Genomic DNA, 20,805 nt, shown 5'->3' with positions numbered 1-20,805 from the left:
TTTTGGATAATTTGGATTAATTCCTTTGTGTAAAACTCCACATTTCGCTTCCCTTGGAGGAAACTTTGCAAGAGTAAACTCCAAAGGAGTCTTGGCTTTTTCCTGGGATAACTTTATGGAATATATTGGTGAATCTGGTGAATCCCAGAATGGTTTGGGTGCCATGGCAGGGACAGCTCCCACTGTCCCAGATCCAATCCCACTGTCCCATCCTGGCCCTGGGCATTCCCAGGGATCCAGGGGCAGCCCCAGCTGCTCTGGGAATTGCAGCCCAGGAATTGCAGGAATTCCTTGCCAAGATCCCAGCCCAATCTCCCCTTTCCCAGTGGAGCCATTCCCTGGCTGGTTTTTCAGGACTGGGGCCTTCCTGGGAGAATCAGTCACTGATGGTGGCATTTTCTTTCACATGCAGTTTCTGGCTGTAACTCCACAGGTGTTTTCTGTGGGCTGTGGTGCAGCAGACAATTCCTGACCAATTATAAATATATTCCTTTCTCTCTCTATTTCTTTTCATCTCCCTTCCACCACCCAGCCCCAAACCAAGCCCTGTTCCTCTGCCAGCCCCAGGAACAGCTCTGGAGTTTAGGGGTGCTTGGATAAGAAATGGTGACAAACTGAGGTGGAAATGGGAATTAACAAACCTGGATGGAGTTGGAGTGTTCTCAGTTATCCTGTTTTCTCCTTCCTTGAACAAAAAGGCATTTTCCTGCTGAGATCTGTGAGCTGCATGCTGCAGGCCCCCTGAATTCTGTGTGAGCAGGAATTAACTCCGTGAATCCCTCGTGTGTGCAGAGCCCTGCAGGTCCCTGGGGCTCCAGCACGGCTGTGGCAGTGACAGATCAGCTCAGGCCAGGTCCTGCAGCAGGCAGGAGGTTCCTGGTTCTGTTCCACACCTCATTTCACCTGCTCCTTCAAACTGGAGAGCCCCTGGCTCGTGCCTGTTCTGTCTCTCACGGTGTGTGGGCAGACAGAAATGGGAGTGTGGGGTGTGCCATGGGAGATGTGTGTCCTGGTGGGCCTGGGGACATCTGGGGACATGAGAAATGTGTGTCCTGGTGGGCTTGGGGACATCTGGGGACATGAGAAATGTGTGTCCTGGTGGGCCTGGGGACATCTGGGGACATGAGAAATGTGTGTCCTGGTGGGATTGACATGAGAGATGTGTGTCCTGGTGGGTTTGGGGACATGAGAAATGTGTGTCCTGGTGGGCCTGGGGACATTTGGGGACATGAGAAATGTGTGTCCTGGTGGGATTGACATGAGAAATGTGTGTCCTGGTGGGTTTGACATGAGAAATGTGTGTCCTGGTGGGATCAGGGACATCCTGGTGGGATCAGGGACATGAGAAATGTGTGTCCTGGTGGGCCTGGGGACATTTGGGGACATGAGAAATGTGTGTCCTGGTGGGCCTGGGGACAGCTCTGCTGCTCTGTGTCCCTGCAGCCACTCAGCCCTGTGCTCCATCCCGCTGCAGTGCTGCTGCAGTGCTGCTGCAGTGCTGCTGCAGTGCTGCTGCAGTGCTGCTGCAGTGCTGCTGCAGTGCTGCTGCTGCTGCACTGCTGCTGCACTGCTGCTGCCTGCATCCCCTCCTGCTGCTCCTGCTGATGGGCTGCTCCAGCCCTGGGGAGCCCTTTGGGATGGGGCTGTGCTCTCAAGCTGCTGGGAGATTGCTGGGTGGAGAGGTGGCACCATAACTCATTAATAATAACTCATTAATTAGCATTTCCTCACCACTTGCTCCTGGAGAAACCTGCACGGGGCTGGCTCTGCGTTCCCAGAACAAGGCTGGTCCAACCTGGTCTGGGTTCTGTGGGAACTGAATGGGTTTGGGAAGCTGGAAGTGCACAGGGAGTGTTTGGGAGGAGGGAGAGTTTCTGGGGAAGAAATTGCCTTCAAGTAGAATCTCAGCTCTTTATCTTCTGTAATCTCATTCCATCCCCATTTGCCCAAGATTGGCTCAGATGAAATTCCCTCTCCCAGGAATATTCTTGCAGTTGATAGTGAATTATCACTATTATTTTTCATTCTATAATGAAATGCTTTGGTAAAAAGGTTGAAATACAGTTCTATGGGCAGAAGAAACCTGTTCAGATAAACCTGGGGTTTATGACAGTTTTCAACACCAGGTGCATTGAAACACAGAAAAAGGAGCAAGGGAGATGGGTGGAGATTCATTTGTGATGGCTGTAGTTGATTTTATAGATGTTATGTATTAAAAAGAAAATTGCATGAGTAAATGGTCAAGAGTGAGCTGACCATGCTGAAGTTCCAGTGTGGAGGAGCAGTCTTAAAATGGATTTTGTTTTTATTTGCTTTTATTTGCATGCCCTGGCTTTGTAGGGTGTCAGGATGCAGAGGTTAGCTCGTGTGGGAGGGAATATTCACCTGGCAGGAGAGCAGCCTGAAATGCTGAATTTAAATTCCATGGCCATTGGAGCAGCTCTGTGTTCTGCACTTTTCTCATTCATTCTGGGAAATCCTTTTCAGTCTGTGACCCTTTGCCTCTGCTGTTCCCACCTCACTTCCCACTTCATCCTCCCTGATATTCCCCAGTGCCTGTCTCCAGGTTTTTCTGGGCTGCCAGCTCCATTCCTGCTGGGTTTGTGTGTCCCAGGATGAGCCCTGGGTGGGAAGAGCTGCTCTGAGTCCTCAGGCTTGGGCTGATGGAGGGGAGCAATTCCCTGAGCTCAGGGGCAGCTGCCCTGCTCCCTGCTCCAGGAGAAGGTGATCCAGCTGCTTTTCCAGCCAGGAATTCAATCCAATTCCAGCCAGGAATTCCCTCTCCAATTCCAGGCAGGAATTCCCTCTTCAATTCCAGGCAGGAATTCCCACTTCAATTCCAGGCAGGAATTCAATTCCAGGCAGGAATTCCCTCTCTTCAATTCCAGGCAGGAATTCCCTCTCTTCAATTCCAGGCAGGAATTCCCTCTTCAATCCCAGGCAGGAATTCCCATTTCAATTCCAGCCAGGAATTCCCTCTTCAATCCCAGGCAGGAATTCCCTCTTCAATCCCAGGCAGGAATTCAATCCAATTCCAGGCAGGAATTCCCTCTTCAATTCCAGGCAGGAATTCAATCCAATTCCAAGCAGGAATTCCCTCTTCAACTCCAGGCAGGAATTCCCTCTCTTCAATTCCAGGCAGGAATTCCCTCTTCAATCCCAGGCAGGAATTCCCATTTCAATTCCAGCCAGGAATTCCCTCTTCAATTCCAGGCAGGAATTCCCTCTTCAATCCCAGGCAGGAATTCAATCCCACTTCAATCCCTGCCCTCAGGAGTGGCAGATACTGCTCCATTGTAATAGACAAATCAGCCTGGGCTTCTTGGAAGATATTTGCATAAGATGCCTTTAAAATAATCTATTTTAAATCATTAATAGAAGTAAAATCCCGTTTTAATGAAATAAGAGATAAACATGAGAAATAAATGTAAAAGATGTCTCTGGAAACCCCCACGGGCCCTGGCTGTAAAGCAGGCAGGGTGAGTGGTGATTGTGATGGAGGGGCTGAATTTAGAGTTTATTCCAAAACTGATTTTCATGGATTTGGGCATGGGCAGCTCTGTCCCTCGGGAGGGATGGGCTGCTGTGCACAGGATGATGCTCCCAGGTTTTGGGAGCTGAAGTGGGAAAGGAGCCTGCCTGTTTCGGTGCAGTTTGGGACTCTGTGTGCCCAGGTACGTGGGGCTGGAGCCCAGCTTCTCCAGTTGGGAATGGCCTGAGTATTCCATGGATTTCTCTGTCCATGAAGCAAATGAACACCCTGAAATACAGAGCAATAATCTGTGTTTTTAACCAGCAAATGATCCCTTGTAGCCCAGTGCCAGCACTTCCTGAGCTGCAGCAGCACAACCCAGGAGTCCAGTGGGATGTCCCTGGGATGTCCCTGGGATGTCCCTGGGATGTTCCTGGGATGTCCCTGGGAGCAGTGGGATGTTCCTGGGATGTTCCTGGGATATCCCTGGGATGTCCCTGGGAGCAGTGGGATGTTCCTGGGATGTCTCTGGGAGCAGAGGGATTTCCCTGAGATGTCCCTGGGAGCAGTGGGATATTCCTGGGATATTCCTGGGATGTCCCTGGGAGCAGTGGGATTTCCCTGGGAGCAGTGGGATATTCCTGGGATGTCCCTGGGAGCAGTGGGATGTTCCTGGGATGTCCCTGGGAGCAGTGGGGTGTTCCTGGGGTACTCCTGGGATGTCCCTGGGAGCAGTGGGATGTTCCTGGGATATCCCTGGGATGTCCCTAGGAGCAGTGGGATGTTCCTGGGATATCCCTGGGATGTCTCTGGAAGCAGTGGGATGTCTCTGGGATATTCCTGGGAGCAGTGGGATGTCCCTGGATTTCCCTGGGATGATCCTGGGAGCAGTGGGGTGTCTGGGATATTCCTGGCATGTCCCTGGGAGCAGTGGGATGTTCCTGGGATGTCCCTGGGAGCAGCCATCCCTCAGGACACTGCTGCTGCAGCGTGTATACTGAGCTGGTGTGGCTTGGGGTGAGGGTTAATTAGTGACTGCAATTAAAAGGAGGTGCTTTATGTGCAATCCAGAGCTTGCACCGTGGTGCAGTGGCAGAGATCTGCTGGATGTGCTGCCAAATACTGAATTGCTCTGGGAATTCCCTCAGCTGGCAGGTGTCAAAGGCTGAGCGTTATCAGCCTGCTCTAAATTAAAAACCATTGGATTTCTATGTGGTTGTGCAAAAGTCCTGCTGAGGAAGGGAACTGCAGCACCTTGGGAGCGTCTCCAGGGGCAGGAGAGCCCCGGCAGGGTCAGTTCAGTGGGAGCTTTCTGTGTTTATTATCAGTCTGTGATCCTTTCCCGTTCCAGGCCGAGTGTTTGGAGGCAGAATTGCTTTGTTCCATCTCTCAGGGCTGCTTTTATTCCCGCAGGGCTCGTGGCTGTGCCTGGCAGCCCAGGTGGAGAGCGGCTGCACGGACCTGGCCGAGTTCCCCACGCTGGAGGAAGGGCTGCTGTCCCCAGCTGAGGCTTCTCCTGCAGCTCCAGCCCCTGCCTCGCCGCTGGGTGAGTCCAAAGCTCTTGGAATGCAGTTAGGGAAAATGGTGTGACCCAAAAAATGTACCCTAAAAATGTAGAACTGTGAGTTTCTTTCCCTTTTCTTGTTCTCCCCAGTTCCCCTTGTTGGTTGTGTGAATTGCCCCCACCCTTTTCCCCTCTCCTCAAAAAGGAGTGCTCATCCATCCTCTTCCTCCTTCCCTGCTGCCACCTCACCCCGAAGGATCCCAAGGAATAAAGCTGTGGCTGCCATCTCAGCAAGGGAAAGAGCAGCTCGATTTTAGGGTTTTCTTTGGCAATTTAATCTGTGTCCCTGTGTCCCTGGTGCTGCAGGGCACACAGGGTGGAGGGACATCAGAAATGACAGCACAGAGCCATTGCTACACAATCCACATTTTACTGCTCCCCTGCCCTGGGCTGGACCTTGCTTGGGTGAGAAATGAGGTTTTCAGAGTGGATTTGGTGTGGTTTTGTGGTCAGAGCCCCCCTGGAGATGAGCTGAAGGGTTTGTGTGGCTCCCTGGATCTTCTGAGGGTGAAGGGGGTCCCTTTGTCCCGGGGAAAGCTCTGCTCTTGTTTTCCTGTGGAGCTAAGGACAGCCCTGAGTGCAGCTTGCACCCCTGGCAGTGCCCAAGGCCGGGCTGGAGCCCCTGGGGCAGGGAAATGTGTCCCTGCCATGGATGGGGGTGGGATGAACTGTCCTTAAAATCCCTCCCACCCAAACCATTCCCCTGCTTTTATTGCTCTCTGCTGCTTTGGCTGCAGTTTCTGACACTGCTGCTGAGACTTTCCAGTTCTGACAGCCCACTGCAGCCAGCTCAGTGCCTCTGCTGCCCCTTTTCACATCCAACACTCACAGGTGGCTTTGAGAAATTCCAGGTTTAATATTTCACCTTGGTGCTTCCTCGCTTCCATTCATTCTCCCGTGGAGTCAGAGTACCTGGTAAAGCTGCGCCCAAAGCTTGGTAAAGCTCCACCCAAAGCTTGGTAAAACTGCCCCTGGTAAAGCTGCGCCCAAAGCTTGGTAAAGCTGCACCTGGTAAAGCTGCCCCTGGTAAAGCTGCACCTGGTAAAGCTGCACCCGAAGCTTGGTAAAGCTGCACCTGGTAAAGCTGCACCTGGTAAAGCTCCACCCAAAGCTTGGTAAAGCTGCCCCTGGTAAAGCTGCCCCTGGTAAAGCTGCACCTGGTAAAGCTCCACCCAAAGCTTGGTAAAGCTGCACCTGGTAAAGCTGCACCTGGTAAAGCTCCACCCAAAGCTTGGTAAAGCTGCACCTGGTAAAGCTGCACCTGGTAAAGCTGCACCCAAAGCTTGGTAAAGCTGCACCTGGTAAAGCTGCACCTGGTAAAGCTCCACCCAAAGCTTGGTAAAACTGCACCTGGTAAAGCTCCACCCAAAGCTTGGTAAAACTGCACCTGGTAAAGCTGCACCTGGTAAAGCTGCACCTGGTAAAGCTGCACCTGGTAAAGCTGCACCTGGTAAAGCTCCACCCAAAGCTTGGTAAAGCTGCACCTGGTAAAGCTGCACCTGGTAAAGCTCCACCCGAAGCTTGGTAAAGCTGCACCCAAAGCTTGGTAAAGCTGCACCTGGTAAAGCTCCACCCAAAGCTTGGTAAAGCTGCACCCAAAGCTTGGTAAAACTGCACCTGGTAGAGCTCCACCCAAAGCTTGGTAAAGCCCCCCCTGGTAAAGCCCCACCTGGTAAAGCTCCACCTGGTAAAGCCCCCCCTCGTAAAGCCCCCCCTCGTAAAGCCCCACCTGGTAAAGCCCCACCTGGTAAAGCCCCACCTGGTAAAGCCCCACCTGGTAAAGCCCCCCCTGGTAAAGCCCCCCCTGGTAAAGCCCCACCCTGCTCCCCAGCCCAGGGGTTCTTGCCCCGCTGCCCCTGCAGAGGCAGGAGTTCCCTGCCCATCAGGACATTCCTTTTGTGACTCAGTTTCCCGGGGTGAGGATGATGCTGGTGGATGAAGGTGCCTCTAAAGCTGCTGTCCCTCCACCAGTCTGTTCTTCCCAAACAAACAAACAAACTGGAGAGGCCAATAACATAATTGTGTATTTTAAAATAAACCCTCTGTGCTTGGAGTTAACTGCCTGTGCAGTTTGCCATTCCCTGTGTCAGCTCTTGCCTGTGGGTAGCTGCTTTTTGGGGTTTTGTTTGGAGTTTCAAACACCCCTAAGGGCATGGAGTTGAACTTGCCTTGGGAACTGCCCCAGATCCATCTCGTAGCAGCTCCTGAGGGGTTTAGGAATTTAACCCTTTTTTTAAATGTGAAGCTCCTGCTCATTTCCATCAGTTTTTGGGATGGTTTTGATGATGCTTTGCTGCATCCTTGGTGAAGGAGTTTGTAAGAGGAGAAGGAACATCTTGGGTGGGCTGTGGTTCCCCCCAGGCCCCCTGAGGCTCAGTCCCTCGCAGGGTGGGGGTCACCCCGATGGCTGCAGCTGTCCCTGGTGTCTCCTGTCCCATTCACTGCAGGGATTCAGATGGCTTTTGGCAATGTGTGGCTCAGGGGGTTTGTGTTTGAGCCCCTTGCCTGTGGTGTCACACACAGGAGAGGAGAGAGGACAGAGGAGTTCCTGCTCAGTGCTCCAGCACCGACAGCCTGGGCTCAGTCACAGCACCAGGAGCTGCTGCCTGCTGGCTCCAGAGCTGATTCTGGGGTGGTCTTGAGGAGCTCTTCCCCTTCAGGAGATGTTAAAAGCTGTGTGTGCATCACAGGGAGCTGCTGGACAGGGAATAAATCCCGTTTCTGTAGGGAAGTGAGGATCAGGACAGATCTCAGGACATGGGAGGTTGGCTGTGCCTTGTCCCACACTCTCTGGGCAGGATTCTTGTGTTCCCTGCATTTCACAGCCCTTCTCCCCATCGCTGCTATTTGCAGAAGCCATTAAATCAAGAAAAACTTCTTGATATTTGTCAAGCTTTATGTTGCCAGTGCAGCTGGAATTGAGGAGCGAGCAGAAGGCTGAGTGATGTGATCAGGGCTGGGAGAGGCCTCTCCTCTGCAGGTTTCTCTGCTGCTCTCTGGAGATGAGCTTGCTGTGAATCCCCAGGTACAGCAGGAGAGCTGAGAGGGAAGGAAGCCAGAGCTGCAATATTCATTTATTTCTTCTCCTCCTCCTCAAAAAGTGTCTTGGATTTCATGTCAGGAGGGGAGGGATGACAATGACAGTTGGACTGAAGTGCTCTGTGGAACAGCTTGACAGAGCCGAGGCTTTGTTTGTGTTTTGCCTTCCTTTTTTATCCCCCCCAAATGGCAGCTTGACTGTGGCATTCAGACTTGTCAGCAGGCTGGGGGAAACAGGAACAGGCCCAGCTCTGCCTGCTCAGAGAGCTGCACTGAGGAGACTTCTGACCTTCAGAGTGACAGCAGGAAAAATCCCAGCTCTGACACGAGGAGCTGCAGAGAGCGGTGCTGAAATCACTGCAGCTTCCAGCCCAGACACCTGCTCCAGGCCTGAGCCTTCCTGAGCCTCCTCAGTGTGCCCCACATCCATCCTGAGTGTCTCAAATGTGCCTCTGGATCCTTCCTGAACCTCCTCAGTGTGACCAGATTCATCCTGAGTGTCCCAAATGTGCCTCTGGATCCATCCTGAGCCTCCTCAGTGTCACCAGATCCTTCCTGAGCCTCCTCAGTGTCACCAGATTCATCCTGGGCCTCCTCAGTGTCACCAGATCCTTCCTGAGTGTCCCAAATGTGCCTCTGGATCCTTCCTGAGCCTCCTCAGTGTGACCAGATCCATCCTGAGCCTCCTCAGTGTCACCAGATTCATCCTGAGTGTCCCAAATGTGCCTCTGGATCCATCCTGAGCCTCCTCAGTGTGCCCCAGATTCATCCTGAGCCTCCTCAGTGTGACCAGATCCTTCCTGAGTGTCCCAAATGTGCCTCTGGATCCTTCCTGAGCCTCCTCAGTGTCACCAGATTCATCCTGAGTCTCCAAATGTGACCCAGATCCTTCCTGAGCCTCCAAATGTGACCCAGATCCTTCCTGAGCCTCCAAATGTACCTCAGATCCATCCTGAACCTCCAAAATGTGCCTCAGATCCTTCCTGAGCCTCCTCAGTGTGCCCCAGATCCTTCCTGAGCCTCCCAGCTCTGCCCCAGGTCCTTCCTGAGCCTCCAAATGTGCCCCAGATCCTTCCTGAGCCCCCAAATGTCTCTGATTTCTGTCCCCAGGGGAGAGCAGGGAGAGCTTTGTGTGCTGTGAGAAGTGGGGAAGCCACAGGAGGCAGAGCCTGGGACAGGGCTGCCTTGGGGTCATACAAGAATTAATTATTATTAATATTATGTAATAATTGTTACATATTTCTAGAATTGCTGAATGAGGTTTCCAGCCCTGGGAAAATGTCTCTTATTGGGCTCCTTGTGGTGCCTCTCCTCTGCAGGGAGCGAGCATTTCCGTGCTGCATTTCCATGCTGCATTTCTGTGCATTTCCATGCATTTCTGTGCATTTCCATGCATTTCCATGCTGCATTTCTGTGCATTTCCATGCTGCATTTCTGTGCATTTCCATGGCTGCATTTCCATGCTGCATTTCCATGGCTGCATTTCCATGGCTGCATTTCCATGGCTGCATTTCCATGGCTGCATTTCCATGGCTGCATTTCCGTGCATTTCCATGGCTGCATTTCCATGGCTGCATTTCCATGGCTGCATTTCCATGGCTGCATTTCCATGGCTGCATTTCCATGGCTGCATTTCCATGGCTGCAGCAAATCCCAACTTTTCTGCCTCTTCCCTTCCTTCTCCTGTCCCTTCTTCCCCTCACTCTCCTCTCCTGGCCCTGTTCATCTGCTGCTTCCAGGCAGAGCTCACCCCCAGTCCGGAGGGGAATCCCTGGGAAGGAGGGAGCTGTGAGCCCCAGGCAGATCCCGGGAATCCCTGGGAAGGTGGGAGCTGTGAGCCCAGGCTGATCCCTGGAATCCCTGGGAAAGGTCAGAGCTGTGAGCCCAGGGAGATCCCGGGAATCCCTGGGAAGGTGGGAGCTGTGAGCTCAGCAGATTCCTGGAATCCCTGGGGAATGTGGGAGCTGAGAGCCCCAGGGAGATCCCTGCCAAAACTGGAGCACTCCTGGGTGAAGCCAGGGATCAGGGAATGGATCCCAGCTGGGATCAGGGAATGGATCCCAGTTGGGATCAGGGAATGGATCCCAGCTGGGATCAGGGAATGGATCCCAGTGTGGGAGCAGGGAATGGATCCCAGTTGGGATCAGGGGATGGATCCCAGCTGGGATCAGGGAATGGATCCCAGTGTGGGAACAGGGGATGGATCCCAGCTGGGATCAGGGAATGGATCCCAGTTGGGATCAGGGAATGGATCCCAGTGTGGGAGCAGGGGGTGGATCCCAGTTGGGAGCAGGGGGTGGATCCCAGTTGGGAGCAGGGGGTGGATCCCAGCTGGGAGCAGGGAATGGATCCCAGCTGGGAGCAGGGGGTGGATCCCAGTTGGGAGCAGGGAATGGATCCCAGCTGGGATCAGGGAATGGATCCCAGTTGGGATCAGGGAATGGATCCCAGCTGGGATCAGGGAATGGATCCCAGCTGGAGGGCACAGCCCCACAGGTGTTTGGTGTGCAAGGTCTGATCCTGAATTGGGCAGAGCTTTTCCCTGTCCAGCTGCAGCCCCTGTGCTGAACCTGCCCTGCAGAGGGGTCAGGCTCGGGCTGGTGCTTTGGGTCGGGAATGTGGAGCTGGGAATGGATGAGCTGGGAATGGATGGGTCAGGAATGGTTTGGGAATGTTGAGCTGGGAATGGTTTGGGTCAGGAATGGTTTGGGTCAGGAATGGTTTGGGTCGGGAATGGTTTGGGTCGGGAATGGTTTGGGTCAGGAATGGTTTGGGTCAGGAATGGTTTGGGTCGGGAATGTTGAGCTGGGAATGGTTTGGGTTGGGAGTGGTTTGGGTCAGGAATGGTTTGGATTGGGAATGTGGAGGTGGGAATGGTTTGGGTCAGGAATGGTTTGGGTTGGGAATGTTGAGCTGGGAATGGATGGGTTGGGAATGGTTTGGGTCAGGAATGGTTTGGGAATGTTGAACTGGGAAAGGTTTGGGTCAGGAATAGTTTGGGAATGTTGAACTGGGAAAGGTTTGGGTCAGGAATGTTGAGCTGGGAATGGATGGGTTGGGAATGGTTTGGGTCAGGAATGGTTTGGGAATGTTGAGCTGGGAATGGATGGGTTGGGAATGGTTTGGGTCAGGAATAGTTTGGGAATGTTGAGCTGGGAAAGGTTTGGGCTGGAGGAGCTCCAAGCCCATCCATTCCCACCCATCCATGGCAGGGCCACCTCCCGCTGTCCTGGGCTGCTCCAGGCCCCGGAGCCCAGCCTGGCCTGGGACACCTCCCTCCCTTCCCTGGCCTCTCTTGAAGGTCTGTGCTCTGAGGGTTTGCTTGTTTGGCAAATACCTGCCTCATCCTTGAGCTTCTGTGCAGGAGCTTTGGGATTTCTGGAAACTTCTGGATCTCTGGAGTTCCACGTGGGGCAGGGAATGAATGGCTCAGTGCAGAGTTCCCTGTTCTGCCTCTGCTTGCACAATGTTCAGTCACTTCTTCATCTCTTTGAGTTTCTTAATACCAATGTAGTGGCACTTAGGTTTTTGTTGATATAATAGACAAGCGCTGATTTATCAGGCAAATGTTGTGATTTGTGGGGGGTGTGTGTCTGGATATGCACATTTACTTTATTCATCTGTGTACACAAAAGATTGGCAACATCTGTTTTTGACAGCTTTTTTTTTTCCCAATTATTTTCTGTTCCCCCCCTCAGTCCTCTTTGTTTCTTCACTTCCAAAGCACACCCAGGGTTTGGATTTTTTGGTGTGGAAAAACCTTTTCTTTAATCACTCCTGCTTTTCAATTTAGCTTGAAAATACATTTTCACTCCAAGTGGAGAAGTTAATCTGAAATCAGAAAGGATTGTTTTCCTCTTCTCTTGCATGACTGAAAGGGAGGTGCCAGTTCTGCCACATGAAGTGTCCTGATGGCAGCTGATGAGTCTGATTTGATAACTGCAATTAATATTTGTTCACTAATGCCATTTTAAATAGAAAACAAGGTTTGGGAGGGGGGAATGTCCATCTAACAGAGCTGATAGAGTTCAGATTCTTAATGTTTCTTAAAAAACACTGGTTTGCATCTTTAATGCAATTCTGTATCCAAATGCCAAGTGGAACAGTGAAAAATTCTGAGAGAATGTGCACTGAGCAGGCCAAATGCACTGGAAATGCTGTGTGCTCCCAGTTAATGGTCAGGAACTGGGAATGTGGAGTCCAGGCCCCCAGTTAATGGTCAGGAACTGGGAATGTGGAGTCCAGGCCCCCAGTTAATGGTCAGGAACTGGGAATGTGGAGTCCAGGCTCCCAGTTAATGGTCAGGAACTGGGAATGTGGAGTCCAGGCCCCCAGTTAATGGTCAGGAACTGGGAATGTGGAGTCCAGGCTCCCAGTTAATGGTCAGGAACTGGGAATGTGGAGTCCAGGCTCCCAGTTAATGGTCAGGAACTGGGAATGTGGAGTCCAGGCTCCCAGTTAATGGTCAGGAACTGGGAATGTGGAGTCCAGGCTCCCAGTTAATGGTCAGGAACTGGGAATGTGGAGTCCAGGCTCCCAGTTAATGGTCAGGAACTGGGAATGTGGAGTCCAGGCTCCCAGTTAATGGTCAGGAACTGGGAATGTGGAGTCCAGGCTCCCAGTTAATGGTCAGGAACTGGGAATGTGGAGTCCAGGCTCCCAGTTAATGGTCAGGAACTGGGAATGTGGAGTCCAGGCTCCCAGTTAATGGTCAGGAACTGGGAATGTGGAGTCCAGGCTCCCAGTTAATGGTCAGGAACTGGGAATCAGCCCAGCCTCCTCCTGATTTAAAATCAGGATTCAGAGTCTGATTAAATCCCATCCCTGCCCTGGTCTCATCCCTGCTCCAATCCCATCCCTGCTCCAATACCATCCCTGCCCCAATTCCCCAATCCCTGCCCCAATTCCCCAATCCCATCCCTGCCCCAGTCAGAATCCCTGCCCCAGTCCCATCCCTGCCCCATCAGAGGTGCTCGGTTGAGGGCTGGGATCTCTGGGAATGCAGGGCTGGGATCACTGGGAATGCAGGGCTGGGATCTCTGGGAATGCAGGGCTGGGATCACTGGGAATGGGATCATTGGGAATGCAGGGCTGGGATCTCTGGGAATGCAGGGCTGGGATCATTGGGAATGCAGGGCTGGGATCATTGGGAATGGGATCATTGGGAATGCAGGGCTGGGATCATTGGGAATGCAGAGCTGGGATCACTGGGAATGCAGAGCTGGGATCATTGGGAATGGGATCTCTGGGAATGCAGAGCTGGGATCACTGGGAATGCAGGGCTGGGATCATTTGGAATGGGATCTTTGGGAATGCAGGGCTGGGATCATTGGGAATGCAGGGCTGGGATCATTGGGAATGGGATCATTGGGAATGCAGGGCTGGGATCATTGGGAATGCAGAGCTGGGATCACTGGGAATGCAGGGCTGGGATCATTGGGAATGGGATCATTGGGAATGCAGGGCTGGGATCTTTGGGAATGCAGGGCTGGGATCATTGGGAATGGGATCACTGGGAATGCAGGGCTGGGATCACTGGGAATGCAGGGCTGGGATCATTGGGAATAGGATCTCTGGGAATGCAGAGCTGGAATCTTTGGGAATGCAGGGCTGTGCTGCCAGCTCTCACTGCCCTGCTGCTGTTTTTCCCTGTCCCAGATCTCCAGGAGAGCCGCTTCTCCCCGTGCCTGCCCCTGCTGCTGAGCCCGGCGCGGGCCGAGACGTTCCTGCAGGGATCCCAGATGGATTTCCTTCCCTTGAGGTGGGACGGGGTTTCTGGGCCCAGAAATTGGGATTTGGGTGTGTGTGGAGGGACAGAACCTCGGGATTTTGCCTTTGGAAGAGTCTGAGCAAGGGAAAACCAGGAGCAGGCTTTTCTGAGCTTGTCATGCTGAGGTGCCCCAGGAAAACGGGAAAATGAGGAGCTCCACCCTCTTCAACATCTCTGGAGCTTTGAAAAATGAAATTTTGGGGACACAAATCAGGTTTCTGTATTTACAGGAGTAAAATGTCCATGGACAGTGTTGTGGTTTCTGTATGCTGGAGCAATATGTGGAATTTACAATACAAATTTGGGGTTAAAATGCATAAAAAAAGAGCTGTTTCACTAAAAGGCTTTGTCACCTGCATTTCCAGGTGCTCTGCTTGCATGGAATAACATTTATTAGGGTTTGATGGGGTGTTTAATATAAAGGAACTATTAATTAATCAATCCCCAATATGAGTATTAGAGCTTTATAGGAATTTGTTGCTTATCTGAGATCTGGCTGCTTTTATATCCTTTAAAAGAATAATTATTATAATGATATAATGAGCAGATGATTTATATTAAAAAGTCATAGACAAGCTGAGATGTGTAAGTACATACTGCATATTTAATTTATTTAACTAATAACAGTTATTAGTGTGTGAAGTGAAAAATGTTTCAGTCCTAAAGAGATGGAAAAATATTGCTATAGTAAGTAGAAATTGATATTATTGTGATATCATTTTTGAGCTTTATAGGAGAGTTTTGATATTTCTTTGTTCCCTTTGCCCCTTCAGGGGATGCATTTATGGGTATTTGTGTGAATATTGCTGACCCCCAGCTGTCACCTGAAGTTCTTTTGCCTCTGGTTTAAGCCAGAGATGTTGAAATAAGAGAAATGATCAGAAATGCACTTTTCTTGCCCTTTCCAGAGGAATCCCGGATGTTTCTGGAGCATCCCTGGAGCAATCAGAGCCTTTCCACATCCCTGGAAGCGCAGCCCTGAGGGGCCCAGCCCTTCCCACTCCATCCCAGCGTTCCCAGGCCGCGGGACACGCGGATCCCGGAGCCGCTTCCCAGAGCTCCCTGTCTGGGGAGGTGCTGGCCAGGGGGGACGCTGGCACCGAGCAGGAGGCACCGGGGCCCCGGAGCAGGGGACACCCAGCACAGCCAGCTCCAGAGGAGGGGCTGGGAAAGGGGCTGGAGCAGCCCTGGAGCACGGCTGGGGAGGATGGACACCCCTCTGGACACCCCTCTGGACACCCCTCTGGACACCCCTCTGGACACCCCTCTGGACACCCCTCTGGACACCCCTCTGGACACCCCTCTGGACACTCTGGACACCCCTCTGGACACCCCTCTGGACACTCTGGACACCCCTCTGGACACTCTGGACACCCCTCTGGACACTCTGGACACTCCTCTGGACACTCCTCCCAGGACAGCGATGGCCCAGCTGCTGCCTCTGAGCTGTCAGAGCGGGACAAGGAGTCCCCAGGGCAGGAGGAGGAATCCTCATCCTCAGGAAACTCCTCCTATAAAACCGCACTGACCAAATTCTCAGAGAAAAGTGAAAGGGGGACGTGGCAGGAAAAGGTAAAAGTGCTTGGGAGTGGAGTCCTGGAGAAGCAGGAAAAAGGAAAGAAGGTGCCTGAGCTTGGTTTGTTGAATAATTTCTCTGATGGCTGGAGGAAAGAGCGTTCTGGAAGGTGGGGAGCTGAGGGTGCTCCTTGTGCAGCAGCCCCTGAGGCAGGCCAGGGGCCGGGGCAGGAAGGGGGGCTGCAGCTGCCCGCCGGCCCCAGGGGCTGGGGGCTCACGGCTGCTCCCGAGGAGCTGCTCCCAGCAATCCTGAGCCAGCCCCAAGCGAGGCTGGGCACAGAGGAGCCGGCTGTGCCCCCCAGCCAGCCCCAGGACACGGCTGGGGGCACCTCAGGGCACGGCCCGGGGGGAGCAGAGCCCGCCGCAGGCAGCCATGAGCTGACCGGCTCCGAGCTCTCCATAGAGAGGGGACACAAAGTCACAGAGATCTCCCCTTCCTTCAGCCTGGGAGCTGAGGGCTCCTTCTCCCTGCACCTGGCTCGTCCCAACTTCCAGTCCACCCCTGGGCTGTTCCTGGGGAGAACCGGGAGGGCGGAAGGACGCGGAGGCCCGGCCATCCCTGCGGCCCTCCAGGCCTCTCTTTCCCGTTCAGAGGAGGAGGCCTCGGGGGAGTCCCCTGCCCCTGGAGCAGGGAAGGACGATCCTGCCCAGAGTGCAGTGGAAGAGAGCTGTGGGCATTTGGAGTCCTTGAGGCTGGAATCCCCCGGCTGTGGCAGGATGCAGTCCTGCCCGGCGCTGGGTTTCCTGGAGAAGGTGGGAGCCTGGCACGTGAGCCAGCCAGAGCACGTTCCTGACAGCTCAGGGGTCCCAGGGGCGCTTCCCCCTGCGAGGAAAGCCTCCAGCACGCTTCCCAGGGCTGCAAGCTGTATTTTAGCAGGACAGAAGAGCCTTGGGGATCCCAAGGACTGTGCTGCTCCCTCCTCCAGTGGGGCAGGTTCTCTGGGCAGCTGGCATGTCTCTCATGAAAGCCTCCTGCTCGGTCCAGCTCGGGGCAGATCCCACTCTGACGCCTCCCTGAGCTCCTGCAGGGAGAGCAGAGCCTCAGTCAGAGCCAGCCCAGCCTGCAGGGAGAGCAGAACCTCGGTCAGAACCAGCCCAGCCTGCAGGGAGAGCAGAACCTCGGTCAGAACCTCGGTCAGAACCAGCCCAGCCTGCAGTGAGGAGCCTCCAGGACACCCCAGCCCCACCGTGGGACGCTCCCAGAGCTCCTCCATGGGCTCCCTGGCACGGGGGGCTGGAGCTGGGCACGGTGACACCAGGCGAAGCTCAGCCCCAGATGTGTTTGTGTGCGGCCTTGCTCAGCTCCTTACAAAGCACGAGGATTGTGAGGAAAAGGAAAATCAGTCTTTCAACCTGAATATTCCCACTGGACACGATACCATGGAGGACTTTGGAGCCGTTTCCTTGGAGAGTTTGGATTTTCCTGTGGGTTCTGGGGAGCCTCAGGGGGCCCCGGGCTGTGGTTTGGGCTCCCTGGTGCTGCCCAGGCCCTGCCCCAGTGCAGGAGAGAACAGCTCCGTCCCCCCTGGAGCAGCGCTGCAGACTCCTGAGAAAGAAGAGTTGAATATTGAGGAAAGGATCCCGGTAAGTTCTGTTCTAATTTAACTCTGCTTCCAGAGTTACCCACTTTTCCCCAGAGTTACCCTTTTTTTTTCAGTTATACTTTTTTTTTTTTCCAGAGTTTTCCATCGTTTTTCACTTTTCCATTCCAGTTCTTCCATTTTCACTTTTCCATTTCCCCCCACTGCCCTTTTAGGGGAGGATCTAATCACTACAAGGCAAAACAAATGGTTTTACCCAGGGTTGTGCTACAGTGAATTTCATCCCTGATATTGGTTCAGCTTATCTGAAACAGAGGTGGAAAAATAACTTCTGGTAATATTTAACATGGACAGGAAAGGGCTGGGGGTGGGAAAGGTGTCTTGTCTATCCCAGGGGTGTCAGGGGAGCAGCAGGAAAGGGAAGGGAGGGCTGGGGGCTCTCTCAGATCAGGCTCTCATTATCCAAGGGTGAGGCTCAGGCTCAGTGCTGAGTGAGGAGAGCTGAACTCCACCCCCAGCTCTGCACGAGGGGCAAACTCAGCTCCTTGGAAATGAAATTTCTCCTTTTCTGGGATTTTCTCGTTCTGCTCTTTCACGTTGTTCCAGTTTCTGAGGCCTCAGTTGTGAATTCTTGATGTGTTCCTCATAAAGGACCTTCAGAGGCTCTTCACTCCCCCCTTCCCATCCCGTGTGGCTATTCCCAATTTCCTGGGGGCTGGGGGGCTGGGGGCCATGGAGAGCACTGTGCATTAATAGCAAATGAGATGCAGATTTATGGTACTGACAAACAAATTATCCTCTGAGTAAGAGGCTGCTCCTCTCACAGGATGACTCCATAATCACCAGGTCTTTGGGAATGTGCTCTGGGAGCTCTTTTCACTCCGTTGTCTTTGCAAACCCGTGGTGAAACAAATATAAATATTGGAGGGAGGGTGTTTGAAATGAAATTCATGAGACAGAGAGATGACTTCTGTTCCTGGCTATAATTACACATTCTCCAGCCTAGTTCTGAGGAATTCTGCTCCCATAAATCACTGGAAGGTAAAGGAGATCAGGTCACTTATCTGGCTGTTAATGTGGAGGTTTATAACAAAATCGTGGGAGATGGAGTTGGCTGGGATGTGTAAGGTAATTTATTTAATTTTCCTGGCTAGTTTAGGACACAGTGTGGATGAGTTGAAATCAATTTGCTCTATAGGTGATGAAGTCAAGGAAAATGATGGATTTTTTTTCCTGCATATAATACCTGTGTGTAAACCAGCTCTGATAAAAGTCCTCCCGACTGTTTGCCTGGCAGGCTTGAACAAACCTGTCCTCAAAAATGAGGAGATTCCCGGCTGCTGCCTTGAATTCCCAAGCCTTGCAGTGTTTTCTGGGCAGCTTGGGGAGGGAGAAGGTTTTTAAACCAAACCTTTGTGTTCTCCTTCCAGCTGGGAAATGGAATTTTCAGCAGGTGAGGCTGAAGCTGAGGGAGTTTCACTCCTGCAGTGCCCAGGGTCCATCCCTTCCCTAAGCCTTGGTTATTCCGTGTTTTCCAGATCTACCTGCGGAACCTGGGCATCGAGCAGTCCCCTGGCAGCATCCTGGCGCCCTTCGTGCCCCGGAGGCCCCTGTGGGAGCTGGAGTTCTCCCCCTCGGAGCTCAGGAGCCTGCAGGATCCTCTGGGCTGCCCGGCCAGGGTCCCTCCGCAGGCACAGGGTACGGGCAGGGCACAGAGCTCACCCTCGGGGCTGTCCTGGCATCCACCTTCCCCATCCCCAGCAGGAGATGTGGGCACTGGGAGTGTTCAGACCTGGGGGATCGGGGCTGTGGGCACTGCAGGGCACTGCAGGGCACTGCAGGGCACGCTGGCTTTGTTCCCTGCGTTTCTCTTTTCCCAAGAGTCCTTCAGAAGGAAACGGTTCAATTCCCTTGAGATTGAGGGAATGGGACTGGACCTCTCCTTCCTGGGAGAGGAATAATTCTTGGTTCCTTTTGCATTCTGGGATTTGTTCAGTGTGTTTTTATAACTGACCAGATCTGTTCCTAAATCCATCCACCCATCATCATCCTCAGCCAAGCTGGTGTGGCTTCCTAACACCCGACTGTGCCAGAGCTCCAGGAGCCTGGACACTGCTCCCAGGGCTGCAGGGTGGGACTCTGCAGGGCCAGGGGTCGGATGGATCACCCCATCCAACTCAGGATATTCCATAATTCCTCAATAAGTTTTGTATTTTCTTTGATATTTATGTGAAGTACTCCTGAGATTTCTTTCAGGAGACAATTCTCACAGAAATCTTAGCCCAAGTCTCATCCTAAGAACATCACCTTAAATATTTTCCAGTATTTGAATTTTTCCTATCGTTTCTGTGCCCTGGAGCACAGCAGGGATGTTTCTGGAGCCTGCAGGTGACTGAGTGTTGTGTTCCTTTGCAGGTACTCTGCTGCCAGCCTTCCAGATGTCCGAGGCCGGCTTTGGCAGGGTGACATCCCCGGGGAGCGTGTCCCTCGCCGGGGGCTCTCAGGCGGTGCTGTCCCCCCGGGAGCTGTCCGGGGAGCACCCGGAGAGCCAGGGCAGCGTGCCGTGTCCCCAGCCGGGGCTGGCTGTCCCCGTGTCCCCAGCCCGGGGTGCGGAGGGTTCCCCGGGATCTGCTGGAGCGGAGCAGGCCGTGCCCAGCCGCTCCTCGGGCAGGGACAGTGCCCGGGATGGGGGGACAGGTGCTCGGGTTCCCTTTGCTGGCCGGGAGCCCGGGAGCCCGCAGGGATGGGCGGCTGGGGCTTTGTCTGGAGCTGGGAATGGAGTGGAATTAGACAGAGGGTCCCAGAGCTGCAGCGGGGGGAGTGAGAGCGGCCAGGGGTGGGGAGGAGATTCCCCGATGGGCTCCGGGGCCCTGCGGGAGCTGCTGGCACGGGCCGAGGGTCTGGCTGCGGGCTGGGGCCGGCCTGCCTTCCCCTCAGCTTCCCGCAGGGAATCCGGGGAGGCTCCCCCGGCACTGCCCGGGAGGGAGCCCGATCCCGGGGACCCCAGGGTGGGGAAGGAGCGGATCCCTGAGCCCGTCACCCAGAGGGGTGTGCGGGGAGAGGGGCTGGGGTCCCATCCTCCGGGTCCTGGCAGCTGCCACCGGGGACGGGGAGATCCCTCCAGCCTGCAGCACCGGGAAGGGCTGAGGGGAGCGGCCCAGCGGCCCGGGCCGGGCAGGGCAGAGCCAGAGGGGTGCAGCGCTGTGCCCAGGAGCCAGGCTGGCCTGGTGGGGCTGGCACAGAGCGGAGCCGGCAGCGGCCTGAGCTCGGCCCCACAGCCGGGCCCGCCTCCCCCGCAGCCCCCGGGCACCATCCCCGCTGTCCCGGGCGGCTCCCGGGGCTCTGTGGGCCGGGCCGGAGGGGCGGAGGGGACACGGGGCAGCAGCAGCAGCGAGGACAGCAGCAGTGGGGATTCACTGGGTGCCCGTGTCAGGAGCCTCCTGGGCAGCACCGGGGGGCACCTGGGCAGCACCAGGGGACAGCCAGGCACGTTCCAGAGGGCTCTGGAGGACAGCAGCAGTGGGGATTCACTCAGTGCCCGCGTCCGGAGCCTCCTGGGCAGCACCGGGGGACACCTGGGCAGCACCGGGGGACAGCCAGGCACGTTCCAGGGAGCCCTCCAGGACAGCAGCAGTGGGGATTCGCTCGGTGCCCGCGTCCGGAGCCTCCTGGGCAGCTCCCGGGCACAGCCAGGCACATTCCAGGGAGCTCTGGAGAACAGCAGCAGTGGGGATTCACTCAGTGCCCGTGTCCGGAGCCTCCTGGGGCCGGCAGCCCCGGGCACCGCCGCCCACCAGATCCTCAGGGACGCCGAGGAGCAGGAGAGGAAAATCCGAGGTGAGAA

The 20,805-nt window shown here is 54.3% G+C and overlaps 1 protein-coding gene across 2 annotated transcripts in view; it reads left to right on the top strand.

The window, feature by feature from the left end:
- Window positions 1–20,805, top strand: part of ALMS1 (ALMS1 centrosome and basal body associated protein) — a 57,502-nt gene that overhangs the window by 9,816 nt on the left and 26,881 nt on the right. For both annotated transcript variants that reach the window (XM_086890985.1, XM_086890984.1), the window contains exons 2-6: window positions 4,886–5,018; window positions 13,734–13,836; window positions 14,754–17,004; window positions 18,500–18,659; window positions 19,377–20,798. In XM_086890985.1, the coding sequence (XP_086747111.1) occupies window positions 4,886–5,018; window positions 13,734–13,836; window positions 14,754–17,004; window positions 18,500–18,659; window positions 19,377–20,798 (4,069 nt within the window). The remainder of the gene's footprint in view (window positions 1–4,885; window positions 5,019–13,733; window positions 13,837–14,753; window positions 17,005–18,499; window positions 18,660–19,376; window positions 20,799–20,805) is intronic.

This window comes from Cyanistes caeruleus, chromosome 5 (genome assembly GCF_971803275.1).
Source record: "Cyanistes caeruleus chromosome 5, bCyaCae1.hap1.1, whole genome shotgun sequence".
Taxonomy (NCBI): Eukaryota; Metazoa; Chordata; class Aves; order Passeriformes; family Paridae; genus Cyanistes; species Cyanistes caeruleus.
This window is presented reverse-complemented; position numbering and strand designations above follow the sequence as displayed.